General features: G+C 49.3%; 1 protein-coding gene across 1 annotated transcript in view; it reads right to left on the minus strand.

Moving 5' to 3' along the window:
• The window catches only part of smad3b (SMAD family member 3b), a 67680-nt gene that overhangs the window by 12910 nt on the left and 39285 nt on the right, over positions 1-15485 (minus strand). The window contains exon 5 of the mRNA XM_045706393.2: positions 1544-1600. Within this exon, the coding sequence (XP_045562349.1) occupies positions 1544-1600 (57 nt within the window). The remainder of the gene's footprint in view (positions 1-1543; positions 1601-15485) is intronic.

Raw genomic sequence — 15485 nt, forward strand, 5'->3', positions numbered from 1 at the left:
CCAGACAGTTAACTATTTAACCAGTCAGCCAGTTAACCAGCAAGCCAGTTAACTATTTAACCAGCCAGCCACTTAACCAGCCAGCCAGCCAGCCAGTTAACTAGTCAGTCAGTTAACCAGCCAGCCAGCCAGTTAACCAGCCAGCCACTTAACCAGCCAGCCAGCCACTTAACTAGCCAGCCAGCCACTTAACTAGCCAGCCAGCCAGTTAACCAGCCAGCCACTTAACTAGCCAGCCAGCCAGTTAACTAGTCAGTCAGTTAACCAGCCAACCAGCCAGACAGCTAGCCAGTCAGCCAGTCATGTGAAACTCCAAATCACCCCACCTGTCTCTGTCAAATCCAATGAGATAGCATTACCCAGTATTTACATTTGAGTCATTTATCCAAAGTGACTTACAGGAGCAATTAGCTCAAGGGCACAGAGGAAACAGGCTACCTGCTGCACAGGATGCTATCTTTATTACATTGTCTGTCCTGTCTGTCTGTCTGTCTGTCTGTCTGTCTGTCTGTCTGTCTGTCTGTCTGTCTGTCTGTCTGTCTGTCTGTCTGTCTGTCTGTCTGTCTGTCTGTCTGTCTGTCTGTCTGTCTGTCTGTCTGTCTGTCTGTCATGTTAGCTAGCCTATCCACAGGACTGGAGACAATGTTTTCCTCTGTCCACCTTCTGCCCCAAGGCCAAGCCTCTGGTTCCTCTGTCCACCTTCTGCCCCAAGGCCAAGCCTCAGTTCCCTCTGTCCACCTTCTGCCCCAAGGACCAGACCTCTGGTTCCTCTGTCCACCTTCTGCTCCAAGGACCAGACCTCTGGTTCCTCTGTCCACCTTCTGCCCCAAGGACCAGACCTCTGGTTCCTCTGTCCACCTTCTGCCCCAAGGCCAGACCTCTGGTTCCTCTGTCCACCTTCTGCCCCAAGGACCAGACCTCTGGTTCCTCTGTCCACCTTCAGCTCCAAGGACCAGACCTCTGGTTCCTCTGTCCACCTTCTGCCCCAAGGACCAGACCTCTGGTTCCTCTGTCCACCTTCTGCTCCAAGGACCAGACCTCTGGTTCCTCTGTCCACCTTCTGCCCCAAGGACCAGACCTCTGGTTCCTCTGTCCACCTTCTGCTCCAAGGACCAGACCTCTGGTTCCTCTGTCCACCTTCTGCCCCAAGGACCAGACCTCTGGTTCCTCTGTCCACCTTCTGCTCCAAGGACCAGACCTCTGGTTCCTCTGTCCACCTTCTGCCCCAAGGACCAGACCTCTGGTTCCTCTGTCCACCTTCTGCCCCAAGGCCAGACCTCTGGTTCCTCTGTCCACCTCCATAATTAATACAATTATATGGACGTCGGGGACAGAGCGGTGGCAGGGACCTGATCGGCGGGGACCTGATCCTTAGAGGCTTTGTGGATACGGCCATGAACTCTCCAAATGGTATTGAAAACATTTTGATTGAGTCATGACATGAACAAGCAGGGCTTTTGTTACACAAAGACAGGTTAGTATACAGATAAAGACATACACTGAATGATGGTACAGACTACTATTAAAATCAGTTGTTCCTTACCCAGGTTAGTGTCCTGTGTTGGTGAGGCTGATTCTGGTAACAGGTTACTAGGTGAGTCTACAGAGAGAGAGACAGGAGAGGCTGATTCTGGTAACAGGTTACTAGGTGAGTCTACAGAGAGAGAGACAGGACAGGAGAGGCTGATTCTGGTAACAGGTTACTAGGTGAGTCTACAGAGAGAGAGACAGGAGAGGAGAGGCTGATTCTGGTAACAGGTTACTAGGTGAGTCTACAGAGAGAGAGACAGGAGAGGAGAGGCTGATTCTGGTAACAGGTTACTAGGTGAGTCTACAGAGAGAGAGACAGGAGAGGAGAGGCTGATTCTGGTAACAGGTTACTAGGTGAGTCTACAGAGAGAGAGACAGGAGAGGAGAGGCTGATTCTGGTAACAGGTTACTAGGTGAGTCTACAGAGAGAGAGAGACAGGAGAGGAGAGGCTGATTCTGGTAACAGGTTACTAGGTGAGTCTACAGAGAGAGAGACAGGAGAGGAGAGGCTGATTCTGGTAACAGGTTACTAGGTGAGTCTACAGAGAGAGAGACAGGAGAGGAGAGGCTGATTCTGGTAACAGGTTACTAGGTGAGTCTACAGAGAGAGAGACAGGACAGGAGAGGCTGATTCTGGTAACAGGTTACTAGGTGAGTCTACAGAGAGAGAGACAGGAGAGGCTGATTCTGGTAACAGGTTACTAGGTGAGTCTACAGAGAGAGAGAGACAGGAGAGGAGAGGCTGATTCTGGTAACAGGTTACTAGGTGAGTCTACAGAGAGAGAGACAGGAGAGGAGAGGCTGATTCTGATAACAGGTTACTAGGTGAGTCTACAGAGAGAGAGACAGGAGAGGAGAGGCTGATTCTGGTAACAGGTTACTAGGTGAGTCTACAGAGAGAGACAGGAGAGGAGAGGCTGATTCTGGTAACAGGTTACTAGGTGAGTCTACAGAGAGAGAGAGACAGGAGAGGAGAGGCTGATTCTGGTAACAGGTTACTAGGTGAGTCTACAGAGAGAGAGACAGGAGAGGAGAGGCTGATTCTGGTAACAGGTTACTAGGTGAGTCTACAGAGAGAGAGACAGGAGAGGAGAGGCTGATTCTGGTAACAGGTTACTAGGTGAGTCTACAGAGAGAGAGACAGGACAGGAGAGGCTGATTCTGGTAACAGGTTACTAGGTGAGTCTACAGAGAGAGAGACAGGAGAGGCTGATTCTGGTAACAGGTTACTAGGTGAGTCTACAGAGAGAGAGAGACAGGAGAGGAGAGGCTGATTCTGGTAACAGGTTACTAGGTGAGTCTACAGAGAGAGAGACAGGAGAGGAGAGGCTGATTCTGATAACAGGTTACTAGGTGAGTCTACAGAGAGAGAGACAGGAGAGGAGAGGCTGATTCTGGTAACAGGTTACTAGGTGAGTCTACAGAGAGAGACAGGAGAGGAGAGGCTGATTCTGGTAACAGGTTACTAGGTGAGTCTACAGAGAGAGAGACAGGAGAGGAGAGGCTGATTCTGGTAACAGGTTACTAGGTGAGTCTACAGAGAGAGAGACAGAAGAGGAGAGGCTGATTCTGGTAACAGGTTACTAGGTGAGTCTACAGAGAGAGAGAGACAGGAGAGGAGAGGCTGATTCTGGTAACAGGTTACTAGGTGAGTCTACAGAGAGAGAGAGACAGGAGAGGAGAGGCTGATTCTGGTAACAGGTTACTAGGTGAGTCTACAGAGAGAGAGACAGGAGAGGCTGATTCTGGTAACAGGTTACTAGGTGAGTCTACAGAGAGAGAGACAGGAGAGGAGAGACTGATTCTGGTAACAGGTTACTAGGTGAGTCTACAGAGAGAGAGAGACAGGAGAGGAGAGGCTGATTCTGGTAACAGGTTACTAGGTGAGTCTACAGAGAGAGAGACAGGAGAGGAGAGGCTGATTCTGGTAACAGGTTACTAGGTGAGTCTACAGAGAGACAGACAGGAGAGGAGAGGCTGATTCTGTTAACAGGTTACTAGGTGAGTCTACAGAGAGAGAGACAGGAGAGGAGAGGCTGATTCTGGTAACAGGTTACTAGGTGAGTCTACAGAGAGAGAGACAGGAGAGGAGAGGCTGATTCTGGTAACAGGTTACTAGGTGAGTCTACAGAGAGAGAGACAGGAGAGGCTGATTCTGGTAACAGGTTACTAGGTGAGTCTACAGAGAGAGAGACAGGAGAGGAGAGGCTGATTCTGGTAACAGGTTACTAGGTGAGTCTACAGAGAGAGAGACAGGAGAGGAGAGGCTGATTCTGGTAACAGGTTACTAGGTGAGTCTACAGAGAGAGAGAGACAGGAGAGGAGAGGCTGATTCTGGTAACAGGTTACTAGGTGAGTCTACAGAGAGAGAGACAGGAGAGGAGAGGCTGATTCTGGTAACAGGTTACTAGGTGAGTCTACAGAGAGAGAGACAGGAGAGGAGAGGCTGATTCTGGTAACAGGTTACTAGGTGAGTCTACAGAGAGAGAGACAGGAGAGGAGAGGCTGATTCTGGTAACAGGTTACTAGGTGAGTCTACAGAGAGAGAGACAGGAGAGGAGAGGCTGATTCTGGTAACAGGTTACTAGGTGAGTCTACAGAGAGAGAGAGACAGGAGAGGAGAGGCTGATTCTGGTAACAGGTTACTAGGTGAGTCTACAGAGAGAGAGACAGGAGAGGAGAGGCTGATTCTGGTAACAGGTTACTAGGTGAGTCTACAGAGAGAGAGACAGGAGAGGAGAGGCTGATTCTGGTAACAGGTTACTAGGTGAGTCTACAGAGAGAGAGACAGGAGAGGAGAGGCTGATTCTGGTAACAGGTTACTAGGTGAGTCTACAGAGAGAGAGACAGGAGAGGCTGATTCTGGTAACAGGTTACTAGGTGAGTCTACAGAGAGAGAGACAGGAGAGGAGAGGCTGATTCTGGTAACAGGTTACTAGGTGAGTCTACAGAGAGAGAGAGACAGGAGAGGAGAGGCTGATTCTGGTAACAGGTTACTAGGTGAGTCTACAGAGAGAGAGACAGGAGAGGAGAGGCTGATTCTGGTAACAGGTTACTAGGTGAGTCTACAGAGAGAGAGACAGGAGAGGAGAGGCTGATTCTGGTAACAGGTTACTAGGTGAGTCTACAGAGAGAGAGACAGGAGAGGAGAGGCTGATTCTGGTAACAGGTTACTAGGTGAGTCTACAGAGAGAAGACAGGAGAGGAGAGGCTGATTCTGGTAACAGGTTACTAGGTGAGTCTACAGAGAGAGAGACAGGAGAGGAGAGGCTGATTCTGGTAACAGGTTACTAGGTGAGTCTACAGAGAGAGAGAGACAGGAGAGGAGAGGCTGATTCTGGTAACAGGTTACTAGGTGAGTCTACAGAGAGAGAGACAGGAGAGGAGAGGCTGATTCTGGTAACAGGTTACTAGGTGAGTCTACAGAGAGAGAGACAGGAGAGGAGAGGCTGATTCTGGTAACAGGTTACTAGGTGAGTCTACAGAGAGAGAGAGACAGGAGAGGAGAGGCTGATTCTGGTAACAGGTTACTAGGTGAGTCTACAGAGAGAGAGACAGGAGAGGAGAGGCTGATTCTGGTAACAGGTTACTAGGTGAGTCTACAGAGAGAGAGACAGGAGAGGCTGATTCTGGTAACAGGTTACTAGGTGAGTCTACAGAGAGAGAGACAGGACAGGAGAGGCTGATTCTGATAACAGGTTACTAGGTGAGTCTACAGAGAGAGAGACAGGAGAGGAGAGGCTGATTCTGGTAACAGGTTACTAGGTGAGTCTACAGAGAGAGAGAGACAGGAGAGGAGAGGCTGATTCTGGTAACAGGTTACTAGGTGAGTCTACAGAGAGAGAGACAGGAGAGGAGAGGCTGATTCTGGTAACAGGTTACTAGGTGAGTGTACAGAGAGAGAGACAGGAGAGGAGAGGCTGATTCTGGTAACAGGTTACTAGGTGAGTCTACAGAGAGAGAGACAGGAGAGGAGAGGCTGATTCTGGTAACAGGTTACTAGGTGAGTCTACAGAGAGAGAGACAGGAGAGGAGAGGCTGATTCTGGTAACAGGTTACTAGGTGAGTCTACAGAGAGAGAGAGACAGGAGAGGAGAGGCTGATTCTGGTAACAGGTTACTAGGTGAGTCTACAGAGAGAGAGACAGGAGAGGAGAGGCTGATTCTGGTAACAGGTTACTAGGTGAGTCTACAGAGAGAGAGACAGGAGAGGAGAGGCTGATTCTGGTAACAGGTTACTAGGTGAGCCTACAGAGAGAGAGACAGGAGAGGAGAGGCTGATTCTGGTAACAGGTTACTAGGTGAGTCTACAGAGAGAGAGACAGGAGAGGAGAGGCTGATTCTGGTAACAGGTTACTAGGTGAGTCTACAGAGAGAGAGACAGGAGAGGAGAGGCTGATTCTGGTAACAGGTTACTAGGTGAGTCTACAGAGAGAGAGAGACAGGAGAGGAGAGGCTGATTCTGGTAACAGGTTACTAGGTGAGTCTACAGAGAGAGAGAGACAGGAGAGGAGAGGCTGATTCTGGTAACAGGTTACTAGGTGAGTCTACAGAGAGAGAGACAGGAGAGGAGAGGCTGATTCTGGTAACAGGTTACTAGGTGAGTCTACAGAGAGAGAGACAGAAGAGGAGAGGCTGATTCTGGTAACAGGTTACTAGGTGAGTCTACAGAGAGAGAGAGACAGGAGAGGAGAGGCTGATTCTGGTAACAGGTTACTAGGTGAGTCTACAGAGAGAGAGACAGGAGAGGAGAGGCTGATTCTGGTAACAGGTTACTAGGTGAGTCTACAGAGAGAGAGACAGGAGAGGAGAGGCTGATTCTGGTAACAGGTTACTAGGTGAGTCTACAGAGAGAGAGACAGGAGAGGAGAGGCTGATTCTGGTAACAGGTTACTAGGTGAGTCTACAGAGAGAGAGACAGGAGAGGAGAGGCTGATTCTGGTAACAGGTTACTAGGTGAGTCTACAGAGAGAGAGACAGGAGAGGAGAGGCTGATTCTGGTAACAGGTTACTAGGTGAGTCTACAGAGAGAGAGACAGGAGAGGAGAGGCTGATTCTGGTAACAGGTTACTAGGTGAGTCTACAGAGAGAGAGACAGGAGAGGCTGATTCTGGTAACAGGTTACTAGGTGAGTCTACAGAGAGAGAGACAGGAGAGGCTGATTCTGGTAACAGGTTACTAGGTGAGTCTACAGAGAGAGAGACAGGAGAGGAGAGGCTGATTCTGGTAACAGGTTACTAGGTGAGTCTACAGAGAGAGAGACAGGAGAGGAGAGGCTGATTCTGGTAACAGGTTACTAGGTGAGTCTACAGAGAGAGAGAGAGGAGAGGAGAGGCTGATTCTGGTAACAGGTTACTAGGTGAGTCTACAGAGAGAGAGACAGGAGAGGAGAGGCTGATTCTGGTAACAGGTTACTAGGTGAGTCTACAGAGAGAGAGAGACAGGAGAGGAGAGGCTGATTCTGGTAACAGGTTACTAGCTGAGTCTACAGAGAGAGAGACAGGAGAGGAGAGGCTGATTCTGGTAACAGGTTACTAGGTGAGTCTACAGAGAGAGAGAGACAGGAGAGGAGAGGCTGATTCTGGTAACAGGTTACTAGGTGAGTCTACAGAGAGAGAGAGACAGGAGAGGAGAGGCTGATTCTGGTAACAGGTTACTAGGTGAGTCTACAGAGAGAGAGAGACAGGAGAGGAGAGGCTGATTCTGGTAACAGGTTACTAGGTGAGTCTACAGAGAGAGAGACAGGAGAGGCTGATTCTGGTAACAGGTTACTAGGTGAGTCTACAGAGAGAGAGACAGGAGAGGAGAGGCTGATTCTGGTAACAGGTTACTAGGTGAGCCTACAGAGAGAGAGACAGGAGAGGAGAGGCTGATTCTGGTAACAGGTTACTAGGTGAGTCTACAGAGAGAGAGACAGGAGAGGAGAGGCTGATTCTGGTAACAGGTTACTAGGTGAGTCTACAGAGAGAGAGAGACAGGAGAGGAGAGGCTGATTCTGGTAACAGGTTACTAGGTGAGTCTACAGAGAGAGAGAGTCAGGAGAGGAGAGGCTGATTCTGGTAACAGGTTACTAGGTGAGTCTACAGAGAGAGAGACAGGAGAGGAGAGGCTGATTCTGGTAACAGGTTACTAGGTGAGTCTACAGAGAGAGAGACAGGAGAGGAGAGGCTGATTCTGGTAACAGGTTACTAGGTGAGTCTACAGAGAGAGAGACAGGAGAGGAGAGGATGATTCTGGTAACAGGTTACTAGGTGAGTCTACAGAGAGAGAGACAGGAGAGGAGAGGCTGATTCTGGTAACAGGTTACTAGGTCAGTCTACAGAGAGAGAGACAGGAGAGGAGAGGCTGATTCTGGTAACAGGTTACTAGGTGAGTCTACAGAGAGAGAGACAGGAGAGGAGAGGCTGATTCTGGTAACAGGTTACTAGGTGAGCCTACAGAGAGAGAGACAGGAGAGGAGAGGCTGATTCTGGTAACAGGTTACTAGGTGAGTCTACAGAGAGAGAGAGACAGGAGAGGAGAGGCTGATTCTGGTAACAGGTTACTAGGTGAGTCTACAGAGAGAGAGACAGGAGAGGAGAGGCTGATTCTGATAACAGGTTACTAGGTGAGTCTACAGAGAGAGAGACAGGAGAGGAGAGGCTGATTCTGGTAACAGGTTACTAGGTGAGTCTACAGAGAGAGAGACAGGAGAGGCTGATTCTGGTAACAGGTTACTAGGTGAGTCTACAGAGAGAGAGACAGGAGAGGAGAGGCTGATTCTGGTAACAGGTTACTAGGTGAGTCTACAGAGAGAGAGACAGGAGAGGCTGATTCTGATAACAGGTTACTAGGTGAGTCTACAGAGAGAGAGACAGGAGAGGAGAGGCTGATTCTGGTAACAGGTTACTAGGTGAGTCTACAGAGAGAGAGACAGGAGAGGAGAGGCTGATTCTGGTAACAGGTTACTAGGTGAGTCTACAGAGAGAGAGACAGGAGAGGAGAGGCTGATTCTGGTAACAGGTTACTAGGTGAGTCTACAGAGAGAGAGACAGGAGAGGGTGATTCTGGTAACAGGTTACTAGGTGAGTCTACAGAGAGAGAGACAGGAGAGGAGAGGCTGATTCTGGTAACAGGTTACTAGGTGAGTCTACAGAGAGAGAGACAGGAGAGGAGAGGCTGATTCTGGTAACAGGTTACTAGGTGAGTCTACAGAGAGAGAGACAGGAGAGGAGAGGCTGATTCTGGTAACAGGTTACTAGGTGAGTCTACAGAGAGAGAGACAGGAGAGGAGAGGGTGATTCTGGTAACAGGTTACTAGGTGAGTCTACAGAGAGAGAGACAGGAGAGGAGAGGCTGATTCTGATAACAGGTTACTAGGTGAGTCTACAGAGAGAGAGACAGGAGAGGAGAGGCTGATTCTGGTAACAGGTTACTAGGTGAGTCTACAGAGAGAGAGACAGGAGAGGAGAGGCTGATTCTGGTAACAGGTTACTAGGTGAGTCTACAGAGAGAGAGACAGGAGAGGAGAGGCTGATTCTGGTAACAGGTTACTAGGTGAGTCTACAGAGAGAGAGACAGGAGAGGAGAGGATGATTCTGGTAACAGGTTACTAGGTGAGTCTACAGAGAGAGAGACAGGAGAGGAGAGGCTGATTCTGGTAACAGGTTACTAGGTCAGTCTACAGAGAGAGAGACAGGAGAGGAGAGGCTGATTCTGGTAACAGGTTACTAGGTGAGTCTACAGAGAGAGAGACAGGAGAGGAGAGGCTGATTCTGGTAACAGGTTACTAGGTGAGCCTACAGAGAGAGAGACAGGAGAGGAGAGGCTGATTCTGGTAACAGGTTACTAGGTGAGTCTACAGAGAGAGAGAGACAGGAGAGGAGAGGCTGATTCTGGTAACAGGTTACTAGGTGAGTCTACAGAGAGAGAGACAGGAGAGGAGAGGCTGATTCTGATAACAGGTTACTAGGTGAGTCTACAGAGAGAGAGACAGGAGAGGAGAGGCTGATTCTGGTAACAGGTTACTAGGTGAGTCTACAGAGAGAGAGACAGGAGAGGCTGATTCTGGTAACAGGTTACTAGGTGAGTCTACAGAGAGAGAGACAGGAGAGGAGAGGCTGATTCTGGTAACAGGTTACTAGGTGAGTCTACAGAGAGAGAGACAGGAGAGGCTGATTCTGATAACAGGTTACTAGGTGAGTCTACAGAGAGAGAGACAGGAGAGGAGAGGCTGATTCTGGTAACAGGTTACTAGGTGAGTCTACAGAGAGAGAGACAGGAGAGGAGAGGCTGATTCTGGTAACAGGTTACTAGGTGAGTCTACAGAGAGAGAGACAGGAGAGGAGAGGCTGATTCTGGTAACAGGTTACTAGGTGAGTCTACAGAGAGAGAGACAGGAGAGGGTGATTCTGGTAACAGGTTACTAGGTGAGTCTACAGAGAGAGAGACAGGAGAGGAGAGGCTGATTCTGGTAACAGGTTACTAGGTGAGTCTACAGAGAGAGAGACAGGAGAGGAGAGGCTGATTCTGGTAACAGGTTACTAGGTGAGTCTACAGAGAGAGAGACAGGAGAGGAGAGGCTGATTCTGGTAACAGGTTACTAGGTGAGTCTACAGAGAGAGAGACAGGAGAGGAGAGGCTGATTCTGGTAACAGGTTACTAGGTGAGTCTACAGAGAGAGAGACAGGAGAGGAGAGGCTGATTCTGGTAACAGGTTACTAGGTGAGTCTACAGAGAGAGAGACAGGAGAGGAGAGGCTGATTCTGGTAACAGGTTACTAGGTGAGTCTACAGAGAGAGAGACAGGAGAGGAGAGGCTGATTCTGGTAACAGGTTACTAGGTGAGTCTACAGAGAGAGAGACAGGAGAGGAGAGGCTGATTCTGGTAACAGGTTACTAGGTGAGTCTACAGAGAGAGAGACAGGAGAGGCTGATTCTGGTAACAGGTTACTAGGTGAGTCTACAGAGAGAGAGACAGGAGAGGAGAGGCTGATTCTGGTAACAGGTTACTAGGTGAGTCTACAGAGAGAGAGACAGGAGAGGAGAGGCTGATTCTGGTAACAGGTTACTAGGTGAGTCTACAGAGAGAGAGACAGGAGAGGAGAGGCTGATTCTGGTAACAGGTTACTAGGTGAGTCTACAGAGAGAGAGACAGGAGAGGCTGATTCTGGTAACAGGTTACTAGGTGAGTCTACAGAGAGAGAGACAGGAGAGGAGAGGCTGATTCTGGTAACAGGTTACTAGGTGAGTCTACAGAGAGAGAGACAGGAGAGGAGAGGCTGATTCTGGTAACAGGTTACTAGGTGAGTCTACAGAGAGAGAGACAGGAGAGGCTGATTCTGGTAACAGGTTACTAGGTGAGTCTACAGAGAGAGAGACAGGAGAGGAGAGGCTGATTCTGGTAACAGGTTACTAGGTGAGTCTACAGAGAGAGAGACAGGAGAGGAGAGGCTGATTCTGGTAACAGGTTACTAGGTGAGTCTACAGAGAGAGAGACAGGAGAGGAGAGGCTGATTCTGGTAACAGGTTACTAGGTGAGTCTACAGAGAGAGAGACAGGAGAGGAGAGGCTGATTCTGGTAACAGGTTACTAGGTGAGTCTACAGAGAGAGAGAGACAGGAGAGGAGAGGCTGATTCTGGTAACAGGTTACTAGGTGAGTCTACAGAGAGAGAGACAGGAGAGGAGAGGCTGATTCTGGTAACAGGTTACTAGGTGAGTCTACAGAGAGAGAGACAGGAGAGGAGAGGCTGATTCTGGTAACAGGTTACTAGGTGAGTCTACAGAGAGAGAGACAGGAGAGGAGAGGCTGATTCTGGTAACAGGTTACTAGGTGAGTCTACAGAGAGAGAGAGACAGGAGAGGAGAGGCTGATTCTGGTAACAGGTTACTAGGTGAGTCTACAGAGAGAGAGACAGGAGGAGAGGCTGATTCTGGTAACAGGTTACTAGGTGAGTCTACAGAGAGAGAGACAGGAGAGGAGAGGCTGATTCTGGTAACAGGTTACTAGGTGAGTCTACAGAGAGAGAGACAGGAGAGGAGAGGCTGATTCTGGTAACAGGTTACTAGGTGAGTCTACAGAGAGAGAGACAGGAGAGGAGAGGCTGATTCTGGTAACAGGTTACTAGGTGAGTCTACAGAGAGAGAGAGACAGGAGAGGAGAGGCTGATTCTGGTAACAGGTTACTAGGTGAGTCTACAGAGAGAGAGACAGGAGAGGAGAGGCTGATTCTGGTAACAGGTTACTAGGTGAGTCTACAGAGAGAGAGACAGGAGAGGAGAGGCTGATTCTGGTAACAGGTTACTAGGTGAGTCTACAGAGAGAGAGACAGGAGAGGAGAGGCTGATTCTGGTAACAGGTTACTAGGTGAGTCTACAGAGAGAGAGACAGGAGAGGAGAGGATGATTCTGGTAACAGGTTACTAGGTGAGTCTACAGAGAGAGAGACAGGAGAGGAGAGGCTGATTCTGGTAACAGGTTACTAGGTGAGTCTACAGAGAGAGAGACAGGAGAGGAGAGGCTGATTCTGGTAACAGGTTACTAGGTGAGTCTACAGAGAGAGAGACAGGAGAGGAGAGGCTGATTCTGGTAACAGGTTACTAGGTGAGTCTACAGAGAGAGAGACAGGAGAGGAGAGGCTGATTCTGGTAACAGGTTACTAGGTGAGTCTACAGAGAGAGAGAGACAGGAGAGGAGAGGCTGATTCTGGTAACAGGTTACTAGGTGAGTCTACAGAGAGAGAGACAGGAGAGGAGAGGCTGATTCTGGTAACAGGTTACTAGGTGAGTCTACAGAGAGAGAGACAGGAGAGGAGAGGCTGATTCTGGTAACAGGTTACTAGGTGAGTCTACAGAGAGAGAGACAGGAGAGGCTGATTCTGGTAACAGGTTACTAGGTGAGTCTACAGAGAGAGAGACAGGAGAGGAGAGGCTGATTCTGGTAACAGGTTACTAGGTGAGTCTACAGAGAGAGAGACAGGAGAGAGAGGCTGATTCTGGTAACAGGTTACTAGGTGAGTCTACAGAGAGAGAGACAGGAGAGGAGAGGCTGATTCTGGTAACAGGTTACTAGGTGAGTCTACAGAGAGAGAGACAGGAGAGGAGAGGCTGATTCTGGTAACAGGTTACTAGGTGAGTCTACAGAGAGAGAGACAGGAGAGGAGAGGCTGATTCTGGTAACAGGTTACTAGGTGAGTCTACAGAGAGAGAGACAGGAGAGGGCTGATTCTGGTAACAGGTTACTAGGTGAGTCTACAGAGAGAGAGACAGGAGAGGAGAGGCTGATTCTGGTAACAGGTTACTAGGTGAGTCTACAGAGAGAGAGACAGGAGAGGAGAGGCTGATTCTGGTAACAGGTTACTAGGTGAGTCTACAGAGAGAGAGACAGGAGAGGAGAGGCTGATTCTGGTAACAGGTTACTAGGTGAGTCTACAGAGAGAGAGACAGGAGAGGAGAGGCTGATTCTGGTAACAGGTTACTAGGTGAGTCTACAGAGAGAGAGACAGGAGAGGAGAGGCTGATTCTGGTAACAGGTTACTAGGTGAGTCTACAGAGAGAGAGACAGGAGAGGAGAGGCTGATTCTGGTAACAGGTTACTAGGTGAGTCTACAGAGAGAGAGACAGGAGAGGAGAGGCTGATTCTGGTAACAGGTTACTAGGTGAGTCTACAGAGAGAGAGACAGGAGAGGAGAGGCTGATTCTGGTAACAGGTTACTAGGTGAGTCTACAGAGAGAGAGACAGGAGAGGAGAGGCTGATTCTGGTAACAGGTTACTAGGTGAGTCTACAGAGAGAGAGACAGGAGAGGAGAGGCTGATTCTGGTAACAGGTTACTAGGTGAGTCTACAGAGAGAGAGACAGGAGAGGAGAGGCTGATTCTGGTAACAGGTTACTAGGTGAGTCTACAGAGAGAGAGACAGGAGAGGAGAGGCTGATTCTGGTAACAGGTTACTAGGTGAGTCTACAGAGAGAGAGACAGGAGAGGAGAGGCTGATTCTGGTAACAGGTTACTAGGTGAGTCTACAGAGAGAGAGACAGGAGAGGAGAGGCTGATTCTGGTAACAGGTTACTAGGTGAGTCTACAGAGAGAGAGACAGGAGAGGAGAGGCTGATTCTGGTAACAGGTTACTAGGTGAGTCTACAGAGAGAGAGACAGGAGAGGAGAGGCTGATTCTGGTAACAGGTTACTAGGTGAGTCTACAGAGAGAGAGACAGGAGAGGCTGATTCTGGTAACAGGTTACTAGGTGAGTCTACAGAGAGAGAGACAGGAGAGGAGAGGCTGATTCTGGTAACAGGTTACTAGGTGAGTCTACAGAGAGAGAGACAGGAGGAGAGGCTGATTCTGGTAACAGGTTACTAGGTGAGTCTACAGAGAGAGAGACAGGAGAGGAGAGGCTGATTCTGGTAACAGGTTACTAGGTGAGTCTACAGAGAGAGAGACAGGAGAGGAGAGGCTGATTCTGGTAACAGGTTACTAGGTGAGTCTACAGAGAGAGAGACAGGAGAGGAGAGGCTGATTCTGGTAACAGGTTACTAGGTGAGTCTACAGAGAGAGAGACAGGAGAGAGGCTGATTCTGGTAACAGGTTACTAGGTGAGTCTACAGAGAGAGAGACAGGAGAGGAGAGGCTGATTCTGGTAACAGGTTACTAGGTGAGTCTACAGAGAGAGAGACAGGAGAGGAGAGGCTGATTCTGGTAACAGGTTACTAGGTGAGTCTACAGAGAGAGAGACAGGAGAGGAGAGGCTGATTCTGGTAACAGGTTACTAGGTGAGTCTACAGAGAGAGAGACAGGAGAGGAGAGGCTGATTCTGGTAACAGGTTACTAGGTGAGTCTACAGAGAGAGAGACAGGAGAGGAGAGGCTGATTCTGGTAACAGGTTACTAGGTGAGTCTACAGAGAGAGAGACAGGAGAGGAGAGGCTGATTCTGGTAACAGGTTACTAGGTGAGTCTACAGAGAGAGAGACAGGAGAGGAGAGGCTGATTCTGGTAACAGGTTACTAGGTGAGTCTACAGAGAGAGAGACAGGAGAGGAGAGGCTGATTCTGGTAACAGGTTACTAGGTGAGTCTACAGAGAGAGAGACAGGAGAGGAGAGGCTGATTCTGGTAACAGGTTACTAGGTGAGTCTACAGAGAGAGAGACAGGAGAGGAGAGGCTGATTCTGGTAACAGGTTACTAGGTGAGTCTACAGAGAGAGAGACAGGAGAGGAGAGGCTGATTCTGGTAACAGGTTACTAGGTGAGTCTACAGAGAGAGAGACAGGAGAGGAGAGGCTGATTCTGGTAACAGGTTACTAGGTGAGTCTACAGAGAGAGAGACAGGAGAGGCTGATTCTGGTAACAGGTTACTAGGTGAGTCTACAGAGAGAGAGACAGGAGAGGAGAGGCTGATTCTGGTAACAGGTTACTAGGTGAGTCTACAGAGAGAGAGACAGGAGAGGAGAGGCTGATTCTGGTAACAGGTTACTAGGTGAGTCTACAGAGAGAGAGACAGGAGGAGAGGCTGATTCTGGTAACAGGTTACTAGGTGAGTCTACAGAGAGAGAGACAGGAGAGGAGAGGCTGATTCTGGTAACAGGTTACTAGGTGAGTCTACAGAGAGAGAGACAGGAGAGGAGAGGCTGATTCTGGTAACAGGTTACTAGGTGAGTCTACAGAGAGAGAGACAGGAGAGGAGAGGCTGATTCTGGTAACAGGTTACTAGGTGAGTCTACAGAGAGAGAGACAGGAGAGGAGAGGCTGATTCTGGTAACAGGTTACTAGGTGAGTCTACAGAGAGAGACAGGAGAGGAGAGGCTGATTCTGGTAACAGGTTACTAGGTGAGTCTACAGAGAGAGAGACAGGAGAGGAGAGGCTGATTCTGGTAACAGGTTACTAGGTGAGTCTACAGAGAGAGAGACAGGAGAGGAGAGGCTGATTCTGGTAACAGGTTACTAGGTGAGTCTACAGAGAGAGAGACAGGAGAGGAGAGGCTGAT

Source organism: Salmo salar, chromosome 23 (genome assembly GCF_965601325.2).
Source record: "Salmo salar chromosome 23, fSalSal1, whole genome shotgun sequence".
NCBI lineage: Eukaryota > Metazoa > Chordata > Actinopteri > Salmoniformes > Salmonidae > Salmo > Salmo salar.